General features: G+C 38.8%; 2 protein-coding genes and 1 long non-coding RNA gene across 4 annotated transcripts; 1 reads left to right on the forward strand and 2 right to left on the reverse strand.

The window, feature by feature from the left end:
* The first annotated feature begins 339 nt into the window (after positions 1-339).
* Positions 340-26,401, forward strand: LOC139105416 (uncharacterized). 2 transcript variants are annotated; one of them, XR_011546181.1, is made up of 5 exons: positions 340-763; positions 850-938; positions 1,139-1,232; positions 1,315-1,464; positions 25,491-26,401. It is a non-coding gene; the product is annotated as an uncharacterized lncRNA (long non-coding RNA). The 2 variants fall into 2 exon arrangements; XR_011546180.1 differs by lacking the exon at positions 25,491-26,401 and adding an exon at positions 18,126-20,683.
* Positions 11,810-14,911, reverse strand: LOC139105585 (IQ motif and ubiquitin-like domain-containing protein; the record flags this gene model as incomplete). Its single annotated transcript, XM_070661773.1, has 3 exons — positions 11,810-12,969; positions 13,073-13,770; positions 14,469-14,911. Coding segments are annotated over 3 exons (1,713 nt in total), but the record flags the coding sequence as incomplete, so codon positions are not given.
* On the reverse strand, positions 21,329-24,606 carry Naa35 (N-alpha-acetyltransferase 35). The gene is made up of 10 exons (XM_070661441.1): positions 24,503-24,606; positions 24,252-24,322; positions 23,628-24,163; positions 23,329-23,521; positions 23,002-23,183; positions 22,585-22,917; positions 22,066-22,455; positions 21,801-21,974; positions 21,564-21,680; positions 21,329-21,490 (listed from the first exon to the last, which is right to left on the reverse strand). The coding sequence occupies exons 1-10, from the start codon at positions 24,559-24,561 to the stop codon at positions 21,350-21,352; spliced, it is 2,196 nt and encodes a 731-aa protein (XP_070517542.1). The 5' UTR covers positions 24,562-24,606; the 3' UTR covers positions 21,329-21,349.
* Positions 26,402-27,432: the final 1,031 nt, after the last annotated feature.

A 27,432-nucleotide genomic window follows, 5' to 3' on the forward strand; every position in this document is an offset into this window, starting at 1 on the left:
CGCGTCTCCGTTACGTCTCGCCTCGGTGTGTACGCGGTGTCCCCGTGCGAGGTGTTGCAATTACTTGCCTGATTCGCGTAATCACCTTCGCAACCTGGAGCTCCGATTTAGAAGAAAGATATGCTTAGAATTGCGTAGATAACGTTCGCGTAACGCTCAAGGACATTTAACTGTTGCCGGACTACCACGTCTCCCACTACTGCTGCTCCGACTGACGAAAGAGTGAGAGTGGCTACTGGGGGGAAAGCGGCGGGTGCCGCGGAGCGCACGCGTGACTCGGCTTAGAATATTATACACATATAATACCGAGCGGTCAAAGTCAAGCGAGGCAAGGTGAGACGTGGCATGATGTACGACTTTAGAAAGACGATAATAATACGTGGACAATGTTTTAATACCTAAATACAATGTCGATGCGTAGACGATGGGTGTCGCGCCGATCCACTTGCTTCCATGTTCGTCTTTACTCTAAAGGTTCCTCGGTGTCTCGCGAGGTGTCGGTAATGTAATCGTAGTGGAGATATGGCAGTCGGCAGAGGAAGAACTAGGAGCGTCATAGAAGCGTTGAAATTGTTCGAAACAAACGTGGCGAAACACCCGAATGCGTATATTAATATTGTTAATCTCGCAATTTTTTGTCGCGTGTCTCCGTTATGTCTCGCCTCAGTGTGTACGCGGCGTCCTCGTGCAAAGAATTGCCATCGTTTGATTCACCGCATCACCTTCGCAGCTATCATTGTCAGCATCTTCTTCTGTATTTCGCGTACGTATGACTGTACGACTTTTCGGGAGTGTGTGAGTGTAACTAGCCGTGTCTCACCATATATTCACGATAATTGCGTTGTGCAGGTCAGTTGGGAAAGCAGAGAGAAAAAAAGCAGCTTGAAAAAACAAGGCAATGTGAGAGAAGCATTGAGTGATCCCGAAGAATCTGTGTGGTGAGCAACGTATCATTTTATAGATTATTTTACTTAGAACTTTATTTATAAATGTAAAATAAAAGCTACTACGTAAACTCTCTTTTAAATAAATGCTCTAAGAGATTTAGAATCATATTAATCTTCTTTTATGCAAACTTTTTTGTAAAAACGTTTCATATAAACGTATATTTGTTCTTAATTAGTGCCATTTACTACAGGATTACATAATCTTAATGAAACTTAACCTCTCAGACGTGCTGCAAGTAAGAAAGGAGTAAGGAGAAACATCAAGCTTCATCATATAACCTTGAGGTATGATTTCTTATTGTTAAAACTTAATAATTCTTTCCTGTTTATTTTAATGGTTTTTTGACTTCAAGTTTTGCATTTGCAGGCTAGAATATCATCGATCCTAAACTACTGAACTTCTGTTGCGTATAAAACTGATGAATAAGAAACATTTTCTCAAATGTCATCATTATGAAAAGCTATGGGCATCCAAAGGACTGTGTTAGACATGGAAAAGCTGTTTTCATCAGAAAAGGTTTGGATAGTTTGTAACATTTTATTATTTTATAATTTTTATACAATCATAACACAATCTTGGTGAATAATGTAGTTTCAAAATTTAACGAGCACTTTACAAATATCTTGTGCAATAATGGTCTTGTTAGGAACTGATTTCAAAGTTTGTGCTTATTGTTCTTCGGGGAATTTAATTCCCAAAATACAGAATATCTCTTCATTTATCTAGCCAACTACGCGTCTTGTTATTTAACAGAGATCAGATGTTATAATTAAACCTGTTGGATTAATTAGAGAAGGTAGTAATTGTCAATATAGTATTATATTAAACTCATTTATATAATTATTACAAAATCAGTAAAAAGTAATAATTATTGGGCTCGCTAATGAAAAGTAATTGCATTATATCTGTAGATAAATTAAGTCTCAATTGTATTTTTCTTATCGTCTGGTAATTATTTAAAATGGATCTGCACGTTGGAAAAGATTTAAATTACTTATTAACTTGGCTCGAAATAGATTAACGCAAATGTTATTTCTAAGTTAACGAGATATATCGCGATACAATTTAGTTTCTCACTATTTTAACGTAATAACTCGTTTATCAATAAATCTTCAACAATATTATAACTTCCGTTATTTATATTTGGTTCAGGTTTAGGTTTAACTTGTCTATCAGTTTACGGAACAGATATCCAACAGACTTTTTTATAATAGTGACAAACGTAGTTTCTATAGGACGCAGTGGGTGGGTAACACGGTTCGATTACACGTGCACATGTGATCTCGTTGACTGCGGACGATATGTTGCAACCACTCTGTCAATGGGTGCTACTAATTTTCCAATTCTCGCTCGATCAATTCCGTCATCCCGCTTGTCCTCGTTCTTATCGATTCCGGTCGGCGGATTATCCGGACGAATGACGAGAGCCGGACGCGTCGTCGACGACCAACGTTTTGTCTTCGGTCGCGAAGTTGTTGATTCCCCCGGGCGGGAATCGGGGGACCGTTGTCGCTCCTCGGGGAAATAGAAATCGAGCATGAGGGTACGAAAGGTACGCGCGAGAGAGAAAAGGGAACAAGGATAAGGAGAGATAAGAATGCGCTTGAAGACTTACGAAAGGAAAAAAGAAAAAAAGTAGGTTATGACTTATGGGAGGTGAAAGGATCATAAGAAGTGAGATTGAAATATTAATATAGTTGCAAAAGAGAAAAGTATCACAAAAATTAATTAAAAATGAATAAAAAATTCAGGCAAAGTAACAAAATTCGACAGTAAGAGAAACAAAAGCGAGAGGGCGAAGAAAGGAACATATGTTAGAGAGACAGACGCGCAAAAAAAGTGTCATAGCAGTTTTATTGAAACGCGAGAAAACATTTGGTACAATTAAATCTCTCGAGTTCACATCTCTCTCTTTATATTATCACCCACGGTTAACTCTCTTTTTTCTTTTGCGGCTGAATACTTCTCGCTTTTTAATCTGCTTCGCAAACATTTGTTCACGCCACCTCGCCATCACACGTACGCATTTTCTTAAGCAATCCCGTGAACGATCTACAAGTGAAAGTAGGATGAAAAGGATATGAAGACGTTTGACTATTTTACTTCGGAATTAATATCGCGTGATTTATATATTTTTACACGCGTAACTTGTACGATTTCAAACAAGTACGGCCAATATCGAATTTTAGAACTGAGGGGCGAGATATATTTCAATATCAGTTGTTTCCGCAATTTCGAATAGAGAGAAAATTCTAATAGAAGGAGAGGATCGCGAAGGGGAATTGGACCGCGGGGGCAAATGGAGTGGAATTACGCGTTGGATATCAAAATTTTCCCTTAACCGAATTACCACGAATCAGTGTCGACCAGTGTCGGGGTTCGATTTTCTCGATATAATTCCGCCCCAGGCTTCAAAGGCACAACTCTCGCTGACCCCTTTTCGAAGGCCCTAGGAGATCATCGCGGTCACGTTTTTATCAGTGCTCCCGCGTGTCATTCCGTCCGTCATTTTTCCCGGCCACGTCCATGATTACGAGCGTGCCATCTCACGAGGACCTCCTTTTTCTTTTCTCTGACGAGCACACTCTGTATGAGGCGAAGAGCCCTCGGAGATTTACCGCTTCCTTTTGCCGTCTTGTCGCATTTGTCACGAGCAGAAAAGGAAGGATGGTGAGCGATAGGGTGCGGTTTATTCGCCGGTTACAAGTGAGCGATACGACAAGGGGGCTGCATTTAGAACAGTCGAAATAGATTTCTTTTTCTACTTGCGCAATAAGACACGTTGCTCGGTTTAGTGACTTACAGCTGGAAGAAACTTTATATATATATTTTTTTTCTTTTTTAATATATTTTATGATATATTTTTGAGATGCATATATAAATGTATTTTCTCGTTGGTTTACATTCATTCTACAAGCATCTAATTAGCGTATAGAAGAAAACTTCAACCGTGAATAGTAACGACGTGATGCTCAATTTTTATTGGCCCAAAGACGTCAAGTGCTCGTCACTCGTTCAAACACCATCGTCGTAATTGCGAGCACGTTCGACCGAGTGTTCTTGATCCTACCTAAAATACCTCTAGGAAACTACTTCGCTTCTGAAGCAAATCCATTGGGCTATCTCGGAAAACTTGAAATTTTCCGCGATAACTTACGAATGACGCCCTTTATCGAAACGATTTCCACTTCCGTCGTTATCGAGAGCCCGCGCCATTTTTGGAATTCCCTCCTCATGCATGGCTCTCCAATTGACGTTCGTTAAATCTGCCTATCGATCAAGCCGTTGAATTTCGATGAATGCGTGTGATGCGTCCGAAACCATCTCGCTGCGCTGCGAAATTATTCCGAACGTCATTCTATTTAACTCAAAATACACATTACTTTCTGGACTAAAGATATTTGAGATGTCTTGGTTATTTAGCTAAAATTATACTCCGGCTATTGAAATCTGCATTAATTATGGAAATAGTAACACTTATTAAATCATCACTTTTTGTATTAAATACTCTATATTCGGAATATTCTATAACTCTCTTATTGCTAATTAGATTTTAAAAGAGATTTGCATACGTATGAAATCTTTTCTCCTTTATCCCACAAATGTATATGCTAATTAACTACATCAATCTCCCTCGTTTATCGTCTTTTTTTATGGCGCAATTGAGAATCTGCTTGCACTAGAAATCTCTCTGATCAATCTTGACCCAGTTCTAGACGGAAAGTTTGATTTACTCAAAATTAAAATGACCAATATAAAAAAAAAAAAGAAGGATAAGACCAACAGAGCATACCGTACATACAAGCATACTTAATTTTTCTTGCTGCCTGGCATTATATCGCACATTTATTTTTAACATTAAAAAAAAATATTAATATATTTCTGATAATGAATAATATATTAATAATATTTTGCATTTTACTTACGCTTTTACTTATTCATTCACTTGGAAACGCGCATATCGGCGCGTTTCTCGATCTATTTGGCACATATGTACTGCTGAAACGAGCAGAAAGGATTTTCAATAATAACCGAATTTATGGCCGGACGAAAAGATCTCGTTTATAGGAAGCTTTTAGCATTGGAGCACATATGACTCCGCGGGCAAACTGTCTCTTTTTCCTCTCTCGCTTTCTCCTTTTTCTTTATTTTCTTTCTCATTCTCACTAAACCTCGACGATGTTTTTATGCGCCCCTGCATCAATCTGAAAATGCATATGCAACGGTTTATGACTGGCGGGCACGGAGGAAATGTCAGTAAGAGACGGATATCCTCGATGAGAGAATATGTTTGAGACAAATAAGGGATTTAGACACAATTGGAAAAGAACGTCAGGTTCAATAACGTACACGTATAATAACGCACGTAATCAATATTCTAATTAATGCACGAATAACGTTTAATTCAAAACTTGATATTGATATTTAATTTCATCGTTATATTAATCTAATTGATAATGATTAAGCATTCTTATACAATCCGCGTATTAAAAAATACATTTAATATATTGTGCGTTTTTTTTTTTAAACATAAATTTTGCCAAAGAGGTGCAGATAGCATCAACAAATAGTTGATAATTCTTTGTCTCGAAGTTCTATCCGACATTTATGCAGACCTCTGAGAAATTAATTATCTCGGAGAAAGATTTTTATCATATTTAACGCGAGTAGCTCCCTTCGGACTCCGGCCACGTAAATTATCAGCAGTTTCGTTGCGTGTAATCTGTTTACTGCACGCGACTCGGTACCAGTAACGACGGGGCATTTTTAAAGCGTCTTTCGACGATCTTTCATCCCCCGCAGTTGTTCGTGCTTCCCGCGCTTCGAGCAAATAGGCGATTTATTATCTTGAATCTAAACAAGAAGAAATATTTAAATAAAAAGAAGCACGCCTTTATTTATCTCACTCACGCTTAGCGTTTTAAATCAGTTTACGAATTTCTAAAAACTCCACCGGACGAGAAAAATTTGCCTCTTCAAACAACAAAAGGTAAACTGGGCGTTCAACCGGTTTAGGGGCTCGCGTTTCACCCCCTCGAATCTCAGCCGAGGAGTAGGGAGGGGGGGGGGAGAGCATGGGGAGACCGGGAATTGTAGTAGCCCGCGATTCATTACACCGGCAGACGAGGCGCGCAGTGTTTACGTCACCCAGCATGGGTGAATTTATCACCGCGAGCGGTCGTAAACAGCCCATCAGCTTCTTGCTTCTTCGCGCGTGGATATCCGGCGCGTGTGGTGGTTTTATCGGCACGGGTCGGCGCGACAAACCACCGTTGTCTCGTGCCAATTGCGTCGTCGAACGGAGACTTTGATCCCGTTTTCCCACGTTATCGCGTTTACGGCGAAGTATTAACGAGAGCGCGGATTTATAACGGCGTGAAAATGGCCGTAAAACGGCCTGTTGTTATTAATATCGATTTTTGATAGTCGCCCGCTCGCGTTGGCGCGATTGCGAAGTTGACTGAAGCTCGCGTCGCAGTTGCATTGTAAAAACAAAATCACGTGTATTCTGCCGGCCGTAATAGATGTAAAGATTCTAAACGGTGCATTTAAAAAAAAAAAAGTAAGTGAAAGGTATATTTGCCACTTGTCACATAAAGGGTTAAACAAGGATTGGGTACAGTCTAAAGTTTAAACTCCCTGAGCACGTAGACATAATTAATTCTTGCGCGAGATAAATAGCTTTCCGTCACGACAATACCTTCTAATTAGCTTCAACACGTTTCACATGCCGCCAGCTAGAGCCTACTTAAGTGTCACAAAGTTCTGCGCGACATTTGCGTCTCCATGAAAAAATATATGCAAAGATATATGAATAATATATTTAACATATAACATTTTACATGTACAAACATGTATGAATTTAAAAATGTATGTAGAGCATTACATATATTTTCAAATATACGTATCACATAAATTTACGTCTGTGTAATACAATTTTTATATATATTGCAAAGTATATGATTTTATTTTGTAAGCGTTATCTGCTGTTTTTATATATATACAAAAACGTTCATATATTTTATATATGCGTTAATACATAATAACGTACATACATATATTACACGCATTTTTGCGCATAAATTTTCTCATGAAGCCGTTTTGTTCGCCCGCCTCTAAAGTTCACGCGGCGTATTCTCTCACGGCGTTCACGGTCGATTATCGATCATCATCGGCAGCCGGTGGGTATGGATTAATTTCAAACTCGAATCAATTATACCTACCTGTACGGCAGCGGCGGTGGCCGGCCGGCCGTGCGGCCGGTACGCCGAATCTAATTAGTAATGCCGATTTAGCAAACCCTAATTGCGCGCCAACATATCACCCGCAATTTATGCGACGGCCGCGTTATGAATCACCGCGCCCGGCCGGCGGTGTTTTCGGCGCAGCGCCCGCGTGTATACCCACAGCGATTTGATATTAATTTCCATACTTATTATGCGATCGCCGCCGGTTGTAACGCACCGCGAGTGCATCCGTCGCCGTCACTGCGGATGGAGAGATCTCCTCTCCGACGCTGATTGTGAGAGACCGTCTCTCTTATCCGCGACGCGTAATTAATGTTACGATGTTATTAACCGCGTGGTGTTTCATTATTTTTTTTTTTTTTTTTTTTTTTTTTTTTTTTTTTTTTTTTTTTTCGTCGGCGGGAATGGTCGCGCGAACTGTGCCTTGCATTAATTAATCATGCGTTATTATTATCGGCTCTGCGTTAAATTAATTTCGCAGATATACTAGCCACTTCATCGACGCCTGCATTAATTTTTACAAAAAAGTATATAAAGTATTCTTATTAAATTAAATACATTGAAGATAAAATAAAATTACTTTTCTTATAATTATATTACTAGATTATTCATCGCTTATAAAATTATAAAATAATTCGTTGATTCTGTGCTTCATTATCGCGTTATAGTAAAATTATGCAAATGAAATAAACGAATAGTAAAAAGTAAATCGTTTCCAGCACACGGAAGTAATTTGGGAGGAAAAGCGATGGAATACCAAACTGTCGGGAGTATTAAATTCTTTGCGAACGTATTGATATTATTGAATTTTTACAATTCGAAAATAATATCGCATTTTGTTCGCGACTTTAAACATATCGCGCGTTATCGCGACGCGCCACGTGTTTCACATTTTTGACAACAAAATCGCGCGTTCTGCCGAATATTTAAACGACTGATTGAACGTCGGAATATCACGAGTGTATCGAATTTGGTCTTTCACCACACCCAGGTGATCGATACGGGTACTGTTAATGTTGATGACGTTGCTAATAAACACTGCACGCAAATCGCTCGCGGCCACGACGATTATTAATTATTGTTTGAGCGTTAATTATGCGACGCCGCTACTTTCGAACGAATCCGCGTGCTTCAGATAATTAATGAAATTAGCATCGAAAATGATCGTTATTAATTGTTTACGTTCTGTTAATTAAGCCTAAACTTGACATTGTGTATTCCGCGAGATTGCACGTTCATACGTCGCAATTAAATATTTTTATATGTGGGCAGCTGCGAATGCAATGCGCTGCGCGCCTCGTCATAATTATCTTAACGAGTATTGGAGAAAAATTGTAATGCCGAGATTGCCGGTAGATTAAACAGCAAGCAGTCAAGTAAAATAAAGATCTCGAAGTTATGTCATTTAAACGAGTAACTTTGGGCTAAACTTGTTCATCGCGATGGTATAACGTTAAGCATGTTCTACCCTATTTGGGTAGTTGTTGCAGAAGTAGGACTAGAAGCACTTCTTGGTAGAACTATTGCATTAACCCAATTTTGCTTATAAGTGCTAGTTAGATCTGTTACCTTCCACGTTGCTTAATGCACCACTCATATAATTTGTTTACGTAACTTGCGCGGCATCTTTTTTAAAGTCGAACGATTAAAAATTCTTATTCATCTTATTCTTATTTCAATTATTCAATTTTTTTTGCATTGTGTAGAATTATATGTCATAAATAACTATTATTTGTTAAAAGTATTTTTAACAAATATTAAGTAAATTTCAAATATAAGCTTGCGCGATAACGTTGTACTTTCAAGTGGAGGATTTCAAATTACGATAAAATCATGAAAAGCGAGAAATGCGAGTTGGAATAATGCATCAATCTTTTTCAACACTACAAGAGTTTCGGTCAGTTAAATTAAAAGTTAATTTCGCGAGGTGAATTTTTTATTCAACGTCGTCAATGTAGAACGAGGCAAACTGCAGAACGGTTACATTTCATCGCGGCCGTCTAAAAATGCTATTACACGTTGGATTACACGGATTAACGATAATATTCCGACCACTACAGCTCGCTAATTTTCTGTAGTGGCCATTGGTTCTCGCCGGCTTCCCCGTGCCTCGGCAGCTCTCATAATTTCAAATAATGGGAAAGTTCGACAACGACGAGGAGAACTTTTCGCAATTCAATTTGCTCCCATCGATTCTCGAGCCGTGGATATTCGCGCGGAAAACGTCATTCAAACTCGAGAGATTATGCTTCGAACGTCGAGCAAGATATTTGTTTATTCGAACGTTTCATCAAGAATCTTTGATAGTTCCGAACAATCTTGTAGATTCACTTCACCGAGAAGAAAGATACTAATCTTGCAGTTTATTTTCTGCGAACTTGGAATAAGTAATGAAATCTTTAACATTTACAAAGTTGTTACGAAGTAATTGAATACAAATCTTACTTACATATAATATTTCTTTTTAATTTATGAAAGGATGTTGGTTACAAAATTTGAAACAATTAAAAGTTTATTATTTAACTCTCCAGTTCTTTCACTTCAATTATCTTAACTTAAATCTTAAGTTAAAAATTTAATTTTTTAACATTACTTCTCGTGCCCTTGGTCCATAAGCCTGCCAAGCGTAACACTGTATGTATTTTAACGCGGATTAGGTAACCGAACCAACAGTGATAAAAGTAAAAAAGGCGAATCATGTTCTAATTTATCGAGAAACTCGGGAACGCGATTACGATGGCAATAATTAGGAATTAATGCCAGCTGCTTCCGATCGATATCAAGGGGCTGCCGACACAAGAGAAGCGATGCGCATTTGCATTTAAAGCAGGCTGCCCTCGCAGACATTGATATATCCTTGTCTATATCGCAGCTTAGATCGAGTTTATTTATAGCCGTAAGAGACGCATGCATGGTTTCGCACGCGTCTCTCGAGAGAATAACGCCGCAAGTTCTTTCTAATTTAAGCTTAAAATTAAAAAAAAAATAATAATAAGTATCACGCTTTTATTATTTAAAATAAATAATTTATCAAAAATTTGATTTAGAAGAAAAGGGTGATGATCGAGAAGACGGAGGAGGAAGTAGTGGGACCGTTCTCTCCCTTAGTTGTCGGTGGTTCTCAGCGGCCGGCGCTTCGCGGTGTATTAATTATGGGTTTCGTGCGAGGGTCGACGCATATCACGATAGCGTCATACGTTGACCGCCGCCGCCGCCGCGGCAAATGTCATATCTGCCTCTCAGTGTACATACATGTAAATGTAGAATCTGGCATCTTCTTGAGCGTGTCTGCTAAAAGCCTTTCTTTACTACTTAAGCAACCGATCGCGAACGTCCATTTACTACTTACTAAAGGCGTACCGCAAGTTTGACCACACATCGTGTGTCTACGTGTGCCTGTGTGTGCGCGTGTGTGTGTGCACTATTTAATCACTACAAATCCATTAGGAAGTACCGTGTACTTCCATTGAATTGTCCATTGACTAGCTATCGGCAGGCCGCAATGACGGAATCATCAGGGTGGATCATTCACGATGTACAGGTACTTATTAGGGGTTATTTCCGGGTTAATACGATTATCTGTTGATCCGTACTGAACCGCTAAATGCTGATTAAAAGATTATTATCGACTTGCCCGTGTTATTGACTAATCGCAAACGTTCACATATTGCCGAGATAATCGCTATCTATAAATGTTAATTACAATTTCTTTTACCAGTTACCTTTTTACAATTTGTAATTCGGAAGATAATACAATTTTTATTATAATTTTTAATAACACTAGTAACATACGCTGCCACTCCATTGTTAAATTTAATATAAAATTATTTGACAATTTAAACAAAAAAAGAACCGTAATGAATCTGCAGAACGATATTAAATATTATGATTTAATGAATTTTCGATCCCTGATACAGTTATAATTATTATTTCACATGTTTAAACAATGTTTAAATATTTGAAATAATTGTTACAGTTTATTATTTTTAATATTAAAAGTTTCTTGCTAAAAAAAAAAAAAAAGAAAAAGAAAAACGTGTTATGTTACGGGCTAAATTCGTTCATCGGCCGTCTTAAAAAATAATGTCGAGTTCTCGGGTCTGCTTTCACACATGCGAGAGCTTTAATATCCGAGTTGAATTTCTTCCAGACTATCACGAAGGAAGTTCGTTTTAAACGTTACTCCGGGGAGGCATTCGCCGCCGCCGGTCGGAACGCACGGTCGTCTCAGGCGATAAGAAATAAAAATTATCATCATATGTGGATACCGCCGTGGAATGGCCTGTCACATGGGCACTCCGTCTTTGCATTATTATTTCTTTTACTACACCGGAGGCCGCTTTTATCGCCGACCTTTCCATAGCACGCTGTTTCCCATATACGACACGATTTCTACACCGCAGCCGTTATTCCACGCAAACGCGTGTCGTTTTCCCGGTTTATCGACATTTCGTCGCCGAAACAATAGTTCCGAGATCGTTTCGATAATATTAGATCGTAAGCTCAAGTCTAGTCCCGCCGGTAAACCCCTTTTGACGTATAGGAAGAAATCATAACCGTGCGTTTTTTTAAATAAAAATAATGGTACATAAAATCAAAAGTAGAAACGTGTGTTTATTGTACGATTCTTTAACACAATGGGCATAGCATCAATTTATTGAATGGATCGTTTACGTCGCCATCACGTCTTTTCGAAAAAGGATTTACGATAACTTTCTGATAAAAAATTATATATATATATATATATATATATATATATATATATATATATATAAATCTTATTAGATAACAGGAAGAAAACGAGAAATGTGTTGCGCTGAAGTCGTCACGCGCGTGGACGGCATTTAAATGTCCGAATCAAGCCGGCGCGTCTTCGCGCTTTTCTCTCCTTAGAACTTAGCTCATAAACTGCAATGCGATTAACTGGCGCTGTCAACGTGACCAGGACATTTCGCCTCGGAGGCGTTGTGAGAAAGTGCGAGAAACAACGGCGACGGTCCAAGCTATAATGCGAGCTCAACGTATTTCCTCGACGCCCAACTTCCGCCAGAACGAACGACCGACATCCGCCGGCGGATGTATTTCTCTACAACTTGGTAATTGGCTTAGAACAGGCATTCAGCTCGCGGAATTTCTCTCGCGGAGAGCTGTAAAAACACGTGTGCCCGCTCGTACATTTGTTAAATGAGAAAAAGGTGTGACTATTGACCTTCCGTTGAAGACGTCGGTGTCACGATATTCCGTCGCGCTTGAGAAAACGACTCGAAGTGCATCTTTGCCTGGAGATTCTTCGTGTAAAACTTCTGCAGGAGTGACGAGGCGTAAAAGCTCTCGAGATCGTCGACCTTGTGATGAATCGCGACCTCAATTTTTGTCAGCAGCAGCGAGTTCCAAGGTGCCCACTCGTGCTCGCGCCGAAAGCGAGTTAGTCTCAGCTCGTCGAGATCATCGCACTCTGAGATGCCCGACTTGCCGTGCCAGATTCTGTTTACCAAGTGGCAGACGACCTTGACTCCGATCACGAAAGCCAGGCTGCCGTAGCAGCCCATCCTGGCCTCGAAGCGCCTGATTTCCCACAGTATTCTTTCGTAAGGCTCGTACACGAGGCGCGGCCCTTTCCGAGCTTGTATGGACGTGCAGTAGACACAAGAGGAAGAACGCAGCCGTTGCTCGCGGGGGAACTTTTGCAGAGGTAAGAGTCTACCACAAGTCTTACAAAGACGCGTAATAGCGTTCGACCAGTCGAACAAATCCGCGTTTTCCTCGATGTCGCCTGAAACGAAAATTTTGCATCATTTTTACATATAAAAATAATTCTATTTTGTTATAATTAACACACAGTTGTAAAAAATATATATATATATAAATTGAAAGACCTTGCAAAGCGTCACGCGCCAGCCTGAGAAAGCTCAACTTTAGTCGATTTCTGAGCCAATTGAGTCTGCTTGTGTTCACGCGACATGTCAAAAGATCCAGTTCTTGATCCACCAAGTAAACAATCTCTCGCGAGTGGCTGCACGTATGCGTATCAGCGATCTCCTTCAGATTACGGAGCAAGTTCAGTCGTTCGGCGGTAGGCAGGCTTTCGTTAGACAACGAGGCGTAAACGTTTCTATACTGGCGAGCTCGTTGAACGCGCAGGGTGTCCACTAGAACCGGACGGCCTCGACTGTTTTGCCAGGCAATCGGTCTGGCCAGCTCGTCGAGAAATCTGTGCCGCTTCTGTTCTCTATATTTCACGCGAACGGCAGTCTTCATAGAATCGATGGCGCGCAACAACTCGACCTCCTTTGATAGGATCAAGCCGCGCGCGACAACCCTCGACGATTGAAGAAGCACGAGATTCGTTCGGTCAGTCTCGAGGATCCGCCAGCGATCGAGGAGATTGTAGAGCGATTCGAAATCCGATCTCGTACGCGGCGGGCTACGATTCAGTATCACGAAATCCCTGCCGCTATAAGCGGACAACGCCGCGGAACGTTCCGCGTGCTCGATCACGTTTGCTTCATTATCTTGGGTAACGGCAGCCACTTGGAGAGCATTCGACCTGGCCGCCACTCTGCCTCGATAAGCCCTACGAATCGACCCGAGTATCGGTTGAATTTAAATGTTTCGATCGTAGCGTAGTTTTGGTTTTATTTTAATTATCAAGTATTTAAACTGATTTATTGTGCATTCAAAAATGTTGCAATATTATATTTTCCGTAATGCAAATTTCCAAACTTTCGCTGAGACAATATAAAAGCGGTTGTTAAAATAGAGACGTGTTTTAGGAAGCAGTAAATTTATGATAAGATAAGATATTTATAATATTTTTTGTACTAATTGGACACGTTACAGAAAGAACGTTTAACTTAGTAAAAGCGTAACTTTTAGCATGTTTCTGTAACTACATATGTATATATAAAGTTTTAGCGGTAATATTAAAGTGAAAATGCAGTGATGTTCTAGATAAATGTGGATATTGCTGAGAATAAAATATTTAACGCTACGTGTTAATTTGACACGCAACATTGCAGACAGAACATCCAGCAAAAGTATTATACAATATATATTTCAGTATTATCTGAAGCTATTTCCAAACTTTTATCGGGACAATATAAAAGTATTATCAACTATTTAAAATAATTTAAATCATGAAAATAATAAGATATATTACAATCGTTTATTAAATATTTTCAAGTATCATAAGTAATAATTCACTAATATCATAATTTTTCGAATCAACTCGCAAACGTTACACATATCTTTTGTAAGAAAATTCGTGCTTACCTGTAATATTTCTGTATTTTAACGACGCTGTCAAGAATTTCGTTTTTCTGATCGGGAGGCGATTTGGCTTCCCTGATCGACGCCAGGATCTCGGAGGAAGAAACTCCGGGGGTAATAATTCTGTCACGTATGTCGGGTAAAAATTGCATTGCCTCGGCCTGCACGGCCCGATCGTGAACGACATCGGTGACCGTGTCCACGACCGCGACGGTCTGCGTGATCTTGCTCTTCGTTCCGTTGCCGCGTGTCTGCGTGCAGGCATTATGATAGATCAAGCCGGTAACGGTATTCTTCCATCCACCAAGGTACGGCTTTGTCCTTGAGCCATAATCTTGTATTCCCACAACGACCGCCGTAGAGCATCGGCGATCCCGCGGGATCTCGCTGTCTGTGCCTTGCAAGAAAAAGGTCTCGATCAGAAAAGCCGGGAGACAAAAGCATAATAATAATTAGATCGCGCAATAATAAATAGATTTACGTCCTTTCCCCGCTTCTTTCACGCACTCTCCGCTTTCCCTTCCGAAATGAAATATGAGGAATTACTTTTTACCCGTGGAACATAAGAAGAAATTACTTTAGGTAGATTTATTCAATTTCTTCCGAACATCGTTGAACGCTTTGTAGTCTCGATAAATTAGTTTTGTGCCCTTTGCGAGACATTGATGGGGAAAAAATAATATTTCCGAGAGAAGGAAATTGAGTTGCAGGTAGAAAATAATATATTTTTCGTGAAGGAGAGAGTCTGCTTTGTCGGCTATATATAAATCATTTGGCAAACTATTTGTGACATTTTCGTAGATTGTTACTCTAAATTGTTTTTTAAGAAAAGCGCATACAGCTTTATGTACTACAAACAAAATCTAATCTACAAATAGATATCTTGCATTTTCAAACCTATGCATATTACGTTTTTAAGAAAGAGAATAATTAACTTTTCAACCCGTTTCTAAAAAGATTAGCGTCTTTTTGCAATAACCAATTCAGTTCTACTGTCCATAAAAGAAAAGGACGATACGGACGCTTCGCGTCAGCTACTTTACGATACTCTATTCGCCTCTTTTAGGTTGGCTGAAACTGCTCGCGATCCTTTATCTTCACCATCGTAATGCGATGGTGGCCCATCCCGTGGGACTTAAACGCCTACGACGTTCATAGACGAAGTAAAAACTCGCCCGGTTCAGGTTGAGAAAGTAGAGGGATAACTGCCGTAGCGACCTACCGGTGGAATAATGGTAATACCCGACAGTAAAGGAAATTACTATTCTCCCGGTTTAAAGGATCTGACAGCAGGCTGCAGGAAAACTGCGCTAGTTAACACCTCGCGCTTTAACACGAGCTTTGGGAGGTCTGAAGGGACGCCGAGAGTATTTAGAACTATAAATGACCGGAAATTCGGGTACAAATTCAGACATTTGAATAATTTCATTGATACATATATTATGCATAACATAAAACCGGAAATTCTAATTAAAACTGAGATCCAGCGATTAAAATGCACCGTCAATTTAATTTTACAATAGATTCCTTCGCGTATCATTTCTTTCTTGAAATATTCATCTGGATGCCCGATTGTCAAGAATCGTTTGCATTTATATCGCCTGACGTCTGACTCTGCTTTGCGACGATACACTCACGTCGTTCGCGGGAAGCGTTTCTCTCTCGGAAATATTTGCGTTTTATATATTTATACGATACCCGTAACACGTAAGAAATATTTTCTTCAGAACTGTATAAGTAAAATGAAACGGTATATATTTTATGATTAAGGGGTAACTGTCTGTCGAAACCTCACGTATCGCATTCTTACTATTTAATATGACGTGCAAACCTTTCTCGAATCCAGTACCTTCGCTTCGGTCCATTATTTCACGAGCACATAAATTTATAGATCTCTTCGCAGCCTCCGTCCGCTCTTCTTAGACAGTTGGATTTATAGATTTCTCGTTTCGCGAACTCCGTATGTAACATCTTGAATCCTTGACCTCGAAATCCTTTTCTACGTTTTGAATAACAAATCGTAATAAACTATTTTATTTTTTTTTTTATTGTTCACATATTATCCTTAATGATGATGTGTACGAATTTAAAAGAAATGCTTTAAAAGTTGATACGTTAGATCCCGGGATACAAGCGACAAATAGTAGAGTGGTCAGGATAGTGCTCCGTTTCAAAGTTGAAGCAACATATTTTTCTATATACAAGTTCGCAGGAAAGTTTCACGTTTTTATTTAAATTAGAAGAAACCATGGCGCGCGCTATTTTTTAAAAGACCCCAATTACAAACTACGAAAAGAAAATCATGTGACTTACCAATCTGCATGAGCTTCAGCGGAGTTATATAGTTCTGCCGGTGACTGTAACATAAAATGAAACATATTAATGTAGGTAGACATGTTACTATTTAAATTAACGTAAAGGTAAAGCCTTATTTTTATACAGATTTTATAAAAAAGAATTAAAAATGTCTATTATTCCTTTGATCTCTCGGAATGTCTGACGTGGCGGGGAAAGGAACGTGAAGTAACGAGCCATTTCGAAAAGCACGCGAGCGGAGATCTTATTTAGATGCTTTTCTCTCCTTCGCCGCGGCGAAACAAGGAAACACTTTCAGAAACCGCGATGATATGGCCGAGTAGTTGTAGAAAGGGAAAAAGATGCTTGAGGCCGAGAAAGGGTGATTTTTGTCGGAACAGTGCTCTCACCGCGAGCTGGCACGTACGACAACTCGCGGGCAATAATTGTGAGAGATGTTTATGCCGCAAAATAAAATAAAATAAAATAAAAAAGTGGAGACTCGACATTTTCACGCGCGTGACATTTTTTTCCATGCAGCGGAAATCACACTTAAGCACACCTTCGCGCAGCCACGTGTCGCGAGGATTTTTTTATGTATTATAAATTACACGAGAGATGTGGAAGGACGAAGGACTAGGGCATAGACGAGAAACGACGCGGGCGCGGCGGAACTTTTCGCGAGATCGTCACCAGCCTTCGCGGAACATAATATTTATGCAAAGCGAAGGATATCAGAGGAGAAAGAGGAACGGAGGAGAATTTTAAGTTAGATATAAACGGACGCGAAAGTTTGACATCGCCGTACCATCCTCTCTTCTTCTCGCCGGAAGTTATGCGCTTCCGCGCGGCGAACGTAATTCGCTGGTAAACTCCACGACAAATATAGATAAACGGAAGAAATCAACGCATGCGATAAACAAAGGAATCAAACAATTCCCAAGCGAATGATATAAATTGCTTAAGAATTATTAAAACGGCCGAAGTGGCTTCTGCTGTAAGCTAGATTTTCATTACGAGCTTCTCTCCCCTCCCCCTCCCCTTTTTTTATTACTGATCGTTGATCCTTTTTTTCAAGAAACATATTAATGGGGTAAATTATGGATAGCTGCAATAACCAGCTAGCTACACAGTGACCACTAATGGACGCTTTTTATTCGGTCTTTTTGATAAAACGTAAAAGTCTACAAATTGACGCACGTACTCCTATCTTTAAATTAATTTATAATACCTAAAAATTAAGGGTGAAGTATTTTTTTTTATCGACACTATAAACATTTAACTTGTGATAGATCTTTTTGGCTCTCGGGGCGCTATGGAAACACGATACATACATAAACGTGATTCTAAAATTTCCATTTGTAGAGCTCTATAAAGTGTCTATATACCCGGCGCTTTGAAGGAGCCGAAGGAAAAGGTCCAGCGAGGTACGAAGGATTTTTGATGGAAAGCTGAGTTTTATGAAGCGCCTTCCACCGAGCCACATTGCCAATCGATCGAACGGAAAATGGTTTCGTATTACGAAAGCTAATGCCTCTTTAATAATCTGACCAGCCATGTCCCTTTGCATCGTCAGTCCCTTATACGAAAGGGAGGGAAAGAGGTAAGAATAAAATATGACAATTGGAAATCGTTTTACACGTAGCGCATAACATATCAGCGGCTTTGTTAGGGCGATAATTAGAGCAGGGAATAAACAAACAACGAGCCTCGATCGATCGCGCATCTCGTGAATGATTTCGCGGCGAGAAACGAGCTCGGCGAGCGCGAGAAGTGGACCACCGCGAGTAATTAACGCGGTCCACGGCGTACGAAAAGAAAAAGGATGCTGGTTGTGTCGGCGTTTTTGTAAGAGCGCGTCCTTAATTGGACGCTCGAGGGCTAACCGGTCGCGTCAATGGCGATCGGCGAACCGAACATTACGAACAATCGTTACATTCATTGGATTTAATTGCCGACGGCGATGCAATTACTCGTGGCGTATAAATATTGATGCGTGTTACCACATTCTCGTCGATGCAGCTCCGCGGCGAATTTATATTTTACAAGACCCTTGAAATAAACGCCCCCTCTCCGAGCTTGCGAAGTAAAAATTCACCGGAAGACTCGTCGATAGGAGCGTAAAGCACTTCATCGTCGCACAATATCGCGAGAACACTGTTCGCTTGAACGAAATCCTGAAATATCGTTCCCTCTTTTTTTTTCTTTTTTTTTTCGCGATTTTATTAAGATCACATTATCGCCCGTTGGCCGGAAAAGCGCTTTTATCGCGAAGCGATTGCATCTCGCGAGAGATTGAACGACTCGGCCGGATCAAACCGAGCCGGTAGCGCAAAGTAACGTGCGTCGTCGATCAAATTTTGACACTCGCGACCCAGAGAGGGATAAGTAGATCGCGTCGAAGCGCAGCTTTTAATGCGACGTACGTACTACTCCCGCGGTACGGTTGCGGCACCTGAAAGCTCAAAGCCTTAAATCCGACGTTGCTAGTGGCAACGTGCTTGGTCGATCGGTCAAAAGCCCTCTCTTGTCCATTATTTTTCGATTTTGCGCTCGCTAGCTCAAAAGCCCCCCGCGACGGATATGAATTCAGACTGCCACATGGCAGGCATTATGCGCCCCGGGGCAGAGAATTTTCGACGGCATTCATACGTCTCCGCTTTCAATAGTTCTCTGCGAAACGCATTCGAACGTGCACCTCGAAACCTCGAGTGTATTAAATCTAATAGGGTTGACTCAGGTATGACGGCCACGACGCATCTGTAGGCACATGGGGTGCGTATTTCACACCCCCAAGCTCCATTCGTTTTGGAAGACTTCTTTCGCTTTTACGTTAAAACTAAAGAACCAATTTATTAATCCAAGTCTAAGTAATTTTATTTTTTCTTAAAGATAAGATTGTATCGCATCATTTTCGGATATTATAATTATTTGATTATGACGACAGTGATATGTCTTCTCATTTGATCGTGCATTCTCATATATTAAATTCATCTTTCTTGATTAACGAAAAAAAAAATTTTTTTTTTGTTTTTGTCCTAACAAATTGCATCGAGCGGTTTGAATTATTCGCGCTAGGGACCAATTAAGAGTAAAGCGGCCGATATTTGCAATGCAAGTATAAGCCAGATTGTGTTACGGTGATAAAGTGATACGGTAGGGAATGGCGCCGCTCTGAAGCTGCGAACAACAATTTATATCCCGTTACGCAATAACTTTTATAGTGCAAAAACCGCCGCTATCGCCAACAGTACTTTCCTTACGTAAAAGCTTTCACTATCGCCGCGGTATCGCTCGATTCCCGGAGTAACGTTGCATATACAATGACCGTAAAACATTTTCTACTATTTCTCTGGAGGCTCGAACAGCACGTATTGGCAGTTCGGAAAAATTCATATGCTTCTTAATAGTAAAAACACGTGGGCAATAGGCGCGCACAAATACGATGTGTGTGCGTGGCACACATTGCCAGAGAATAATGTATATTGTGAGGATCCAATAATTTTATCGGCATCTCATTCCAATCTATGCAATAAATTCGTGAACACTTTGAAATATGTCTAACGTGCTTATATTATGCAGGCATAAAGTATCCGTACGAAAAAGCTTTTATTAATTATTTAATATTTGAAAATAAATATCTTCAATTAATTTTCAAATTGACTATAACGTATTATAAAAACATATCAAATGTTTTAACGACTTTCGCATTATTTTATCTGTTCTTTTCTCTCTCTCTCTCTCTTTACAAGCTTATGTGTAAATAAACTGTACATTTTATTCGGGTAATATTTGGACGAACAAAATACAACGAAATTCAATGATGAAAGAATAAAACTTTTATGTACATACAAAAGTTTATTAAATTCCCGGCCGATCGTCATACCAATATAATAATTTGTAATGACAATAAACCGATATATTAAAATTTAATTGACTGAAAAATGTTATAAAATAATTTAATTATTTATTTAAAAGCTTATTCACGGAATGTTATATAATTCATTCCCTTTTCAGTTTATATTTTTAAAATAAATGGTAATTCTTCGCAGATATGGGTACTTTATCCCATTTTTAGTCTTCGAAAAACGACAGAATCTCGACAATATTTTATATATTTAAAAATCAACATGTAAGGTATTAAATATATCTTAAGATTGCATGCAAGAAAATTGTATCTACGTTTAACAACTTTTTTTTAATCATTTTCTATATTGCAGAACATATTTACAATTTACATCGATTTTTAATTCTTAAGGTTAATATATTTACTCATAGTTTTCATTTTTTTTTTCCTTTTTTTTATGCACGTTGACTAACAAACGAAGACAATCTATATGAAATATTATATCCTTCGACAAACGTAATTGCACTAAAAATAGAACAAATTTTATGTAAAATTCGCAAATATGTTCAATCAATCAATGGAAATGCACAAAACAAAGAAAATGCTAAAAGATATTAAAAAAAAAAAAAAAAAAAAAAAAAACAGATTAAAGAGAAAGAGAGAAGTGCTTTTTGCATTTCAATAAAATTAAAATAAATAATATATCTTCTATATTATGAAATAATTGACAGATGTGTGTGGTTTAAGTTATTTTAATCAAAGGAAAATGACGATGACAAGAAAAATCAAAGACTGGTGGTGCTTTTGAATCCTTTTTGTGTCCGTCAGCTAATAGTTTCAGCACCACAAAATTTGTCTTTGCTATTTTTAATAAAGTGTTGATCTATAAAATGAAAACAGTAAATTAAATAAAATAATGAATATTTTATAATTTTATTATAATAATGTACACTTACTTCGTTTTCTATTAAATTATTTGATGGATAAAGTAATAATGCACGTTCCAACATATTTCTAGCTTGATGAAAATGTCGACAACCAGCAATGTATTGCATATCACTTGTAACTTTTTCCTACACAAATAAAAGTTACATAAATAATAACTTGATTCGTTAAGAACAACTGCAGTATAATTTCTGTTTTCGTTTTAATAGAAGAAAAATAATAAAAAGACTGATCAACATTGAACTTACATTTCTTTTGTGCATTTGAGCATTTGTCATATCTAAAAATTCTTGATAATGAACGGGCGGTGGTGTCAATAAAGATGAAAATGGCAATAATCGATGCTCATATCTCACCCGTTCAGAATCGAATTGTATTTCTGGAAGCGGGATTTTCTCATCCATGCGGAAACCGACTAGAGCCTAAAAATGGTATAACTTCTTTATTATGCACAAAAAATATATGCTTTTGATTTGTGAGTTTCGATTACTATTAAAGATGTGTGTAGCTTACTTTATAATATCCGCCACATATATTTTGCAAAGCTTGATACATTAATACTTCCAAATTATATGGTCTCGGTGTCGATTTCTTCTTTTTATTTTTAGAGCTCTTTTTGCTTCTACCCTTATGAGAATCATTGTGTACATCCTGTTCCATTAAGAACGTATCGGCTCGAGTAATCGCAGATACGAGCCAGCCATATAGAAATTCGTACAGGTACCAAAAGATATAATGATATTCGTGCACCGAATATAACTCAAGTTCGAATCCACTTAATAGATACATGACCATTACGCGCAGTGTGTGATATAAGATCCAGGTACCAAAGCAGGCCAAATGAGGCCTTGGCGTATCACTTTTTAAAGATAAAGTGTGCAAATAGCCATCAACTCTCTCCGCCTAAAATAAAGTACAATATTAAAAATTCTTTTTAAGTAAAATAAATAAAAAAAATAGTAGGTAGACATTATTAATTCGTGTCAGAAAAAAATTAAGAAAATGATTTAAACAATCTTATAAAAGACTTACTTCATCTTGTAGTGTCGAAAAATCTTCCAGCAAATGCGCTAGTTTATCTCTTTGTCTTGCCCTGTTATGACCACTGAGCTGTAGCAGGTTTCCGAATAAACCGACGCAATGCGACAAAAAGCTGTCGACATACTCTTTAGCTTGATGATTTTGAAGCAATGTACTTTTTGGCAACAGCACAGGTGGTGCGATAAAATTTCGCGCCGCGTCTCTTAGTACATCGGCAAAATTGTGCACACCGAATACGCGATTAGTAACAGGCAAATAAACGATTTGTAACATAGATCTAGACAATATACACGGGCTTTGACGTGAGAATTCTAGGAAAAAATCCTGAAAAATATTAAATATTTATTCACATAGCTCTAATAAAAAATTTAACTAATTAATAAAAAGCTCTAATACGATATTATTTACCAAAGCTGCGTGAAATCCGATATGATTTGTGATTTTAGTGACCATTTTGAATCTGTTGATTAATTCGACTAAATATTCTAAAGCGTCTATCCTTGGTTTAATTTTTGTGTATCGAGGAAACGTTGGTGGCAATAATCTTTGATTTACCATCGGATCAAATCCCATAATATTTGGATGGTTAGCTATAAATGGAAATAATAAACTATTATTATCTTACATAAATAACTACATTTTATACAAAAAAATTTTAACTTTTTATGAAAAAAAAAATTATTCTATATTCGCAACTATGCAATAAAAGTGAAATATACAATATTGTATACATACAAACTTCATCAGCTTTTTCTCCACGGGCTACCGTTGAAATCATAATCGTAAGCATATCAGAACAATTTGATAGTAATCTTTGGCAATCACTTAAATTCTGTTGCAACTGCACTTTCCGGCCCATTAATGTTAATACTTGATAAAACATTTTAGTAAATCGGATTCTCGCGTAAAGTGCAATTCCGTCGTGGTACTGCAAAAAAAAATGTTTTAACGATATAATAAATATTCAAATTATAAAGAAATAAAATAATTTAAAATTTAAATTACAATAAAAAAAAAAGTTAAAAAATATTTACCTCTTTCTCGGATTCTGTATCAACCAGCTTTATCCGGCTTTTCCTATGAAGTTCCTCTTCAACTTCCCTCAACATTGATATTGTTTTTTGTTCTGTAATATCTTGCTGCAATCTATAGCCATAAGTAACACTCTGAAAGTCTTCTTCTTCAAATACCAAGGCTTTATTAATGCAGTCCTTGATTATTTCTATTATCTTATACACAGCATAACAGAAAGTCTTCAGAGGCTTATCTAGTATTTGGGCAGGCTGATGCAAGTATAAATTCGTGAAGACAGTTTGCGCAAGACTATGGCCCTCTAGCCAAGATACTATACATGCATACGTGGAGTCTATTATCCCTATAATTTCGGCAGGCGTAAAGTTATCCAATTTGATTGCACCTGAATCAACCGCCTGAGTAAAAGTGCAAGGCTTGTTGTTCCCCCGATTGCACAGCATGCCAGCATCCATTTTTGGATCCATCATCTCGATCGCGGACATGGCTTCAAATAATCCAAACAGGTCATCGTGCAATAATTCACCCAGTTCCAGCTCTGAATCCAGAATGCAAAAAGATATGAAAAGTGGCAGAGGAAAGCAACGATTCGGTTTGAGGAGAGGATCGGTTTGGTGGTCAAGTACCTGTGATCGCTTCGAAAAACTCTTGAGTAATGTCCACCCAGTTGCGAGCGAGTTCGGCGACTTGGTCGAATCTGAAACACGAAAGCGAAACGGGGCAATTAAAAAGTACCGCCCTGCGGCGAGCGGACGTCGGCGGCTAGGTTAAATCCATCAATCGTGCACCGCGATCGTGACGCGGCCAGGTCGTTCGTCGCTCGTCGTTAATCAGCTAACGTTACATACCGTCGCGATTCTCTCGCGTTGAAACTTACGTCAAGGCCTTCTCCTCGTTCATGTCAATCAAGTTTTGATCCTCCACCATGGTCGCCATTATTGATGATTTCTGTCAGCTCGCGACCATCGACAATGGCAAAGGGTGCGTTCAGCGAACAATCGCTCGGTGAGCTCTTACATCTGAACGCACGCAAAGTATTTGGCGCGAGGCTGCTGACTTGCTGAGCACTTCACTTCTCGCTTTAATTCGAAAGTTATTTCCGATGCGCTACGCGAGATGACGCAGCCGTGTCAATTCAGTGTCCGCGGAACATTTTTAGATTACGATGTTTTTACGAGAGATGGCATTACCATGTTTAGTATGTACCTCCATGTCCGGCGATCTTTAATTTTTGCTAGTCATTCTCTCCCACAAAGAAACATGTCTATTATTCCGAATTGGTAAAACAAATTACTGTAGTAATATGATAGTCATTCTCTCGTCGTTCTTTTGAACAAAAAATACTTGCAATGTAAGTCTAAATTAGGTAATGTTATTATACATTAATACGAATATAAATCAAATAAATTGAAATTAAAGTAATTAAGAGGTTACATTTATGAAATATAATTTAATTATTATCTTAAAAACGTATAGGTGACACGCACAGGAGACTCTCAAATTAAGCGTTTCGAATGTTAAGAGTCCTTCGATTCTTCTTTATTAAAATGTAACACGTTTCTCGATGAGCATAGTAATGGAGCGAGAAGAAAAGCTGAATAAAACAAACGCACGCTGTTTGTTTTAACGAACCAATTTATTTACATTCTTTTCACACACACACACTGCCACCGACACGAACTTGGAGAAAAAGGAAAGCCGGCCTTCGCAGGATGAGTTTAATATTTTAAATTCACATGAGAAATCTCTCTTGCGGCGAGAGACGCGATTTCGTTAATTCCGTTTGCCGTTTCGTACGAGATCCATCTCGTTTCCTTCGTTTCCCTTTCCATTCGAAATAATAATTCTTTTCTTTTTTTTGACAGACACGGCGCTTCGCAATTACTCCGTTCGCGCTTCCGCTCATCTTCCCGACGATAACGAAGAATCGAACGGATCGACATCTAATTTCAACAATTTTCATCATAAGGATTCGACAGCCGATTTGAATACAAAGAGCACGGCTGGCAGGCTTCCGGATCGTTGCTCCTCCTGATGAAACGGCGAAATTGAAAGCGGATCGAAAACGGACGAGAGACCCAATTGATCCTGAGAACGACTGGGAAATAAAGTCCGGCGATTGAAGATTCTTGACGCGAGCAACTGTTAGAATGTCTTCGATTACTTTATCGGATGGATTATACACGTGCGTTCGGCTCGTTTTTATCAAACAAAAATTTGTTAACGCGCGAACATTCGCGGATCATGTATTCGAAGCTCCAAATGTCCCGCAGCGTCGTTAATCGTCATTCCTCCGTGTAACAATTTCATTACGAAAAGGTCACGCGGCACGTGCCCGAGGGATAATGACCACGATGCATAATTGTCGCTAGCCGTCGAGTGTCGAAAGAGAAAAAAAAAAGAATGTCTTTCGGGATAAAGAACGCTGTTCCTTTTCGGTGTTATATCATTAATGTATTTTGTAACAATTCATTTTTCACATAAAATATCGTAGTAGTACGAGCAGAGACATACAGATTTACATATTGCGGGATACTCGGGTATCCACTGAGCACCCAATATAACGTTCCGTTGGAGATCTGCGTGGGCTTCGTTAGGATCGGGCGGCAAAGAGCAAGGAAATTCACATATTATTATTACTTTTTCTTTCTTCTTCTTCTTCTTTTCGAGCTATCGTCCGTCGACGAGCATTCGTCACCCTTTCTTATCCCGCGATATCTTTTTTTTTTTTTTCTTCCGTAGGAGCGATGAATATTCGAGAAGTTACATTCGTTAATTCGATACAGAACACATCTCGATCTGCCCGAGCGATCGCGACCCGATCGACGACAGGCAGCTGATGAGTGCGCGGATCCGCGATACGGATCGGCCGATCGTTCGAACGCACACGTAGATACACCATTACGTTTAATTAGTAGGTAGAATAATAGAGGTTCGAAGCGATTAAAAAATATGTTCGGGGGCCGGCGGTTTCCCCCGGGCCCAAGCTCTCTTATCTCGCTTACTTAACTCCTCGGAATTTCGTTCTTTTTTTTTCTTTTCTCTTTTTCTTTCTTCTTTACCTCGGTTTTTACTCGACACGTTCAACAGCGAATCCACACTTTTATATATCTGTATAATATATATTTATACTTAATAGTAAAGTCCTTAATATAGCGATCAATTTACAATCAGTTAGTTAATTTGATTAATCGAAGATTCAATTAATTAGTAGTGCGATGGGTGGACGCGCCGGTCGCGCGGCCGGCCGGCGCCGAGAGTTATGTGTATTATAATCCTCATCTTTTCGATTGCGAATCGATGAACGTTGTTGCGCGACTAACACACCGATGACATCTATTATTCTTGGCCGCCGCCCGGAATCGGATTGGATTTCTGAAAAACATCTACTACAGTAAACTTCGATCGTATGTACTCGTGACTCGCGATCGTGTACGTGTACGTGATTGTGTGTATGTATGCTGTGTACTTGTGTGTTTGAGGCCGATGATGGAACGAAAGAAACATCTATAATATAGACATCAGTTATTATATCAACGATTCTCATCTATACCCTGTGCATCATCTTAAATGTCTCGACACATCTTAGGTGATTTCACCCGAGATTAATGTTGCTCGCTTATCCTTACATATAGTCAATATATAATATTTATAGTTTATATTTATATAATATCTATATATATATTTATATATTTATATATTTATATCTGTATATATATTTATAATCATATCAGATGCGTCACTTTACAGCGTCGGTCAGCGACAAAGGAGGATGCCGATTAATGCCAGCTATAATACCTATTACAA

Source organism: Cardiocondyla obscurior, linkage group LG09 (genome assembly GCF_019399895.1).
Source record: "Cardiocondyla obscurior isolate alpha-2009 linkage group LG09, Cobs3.1, whole genome shotgun sequence".
Taxonomy (NCBI): domain Eukaryota; kingdom Metazoa; phylum Arthropoda; class Insecta; order Hymenoptera; family Formicidae; genus Cardiocondyla; species Cardiocondyla obscurior.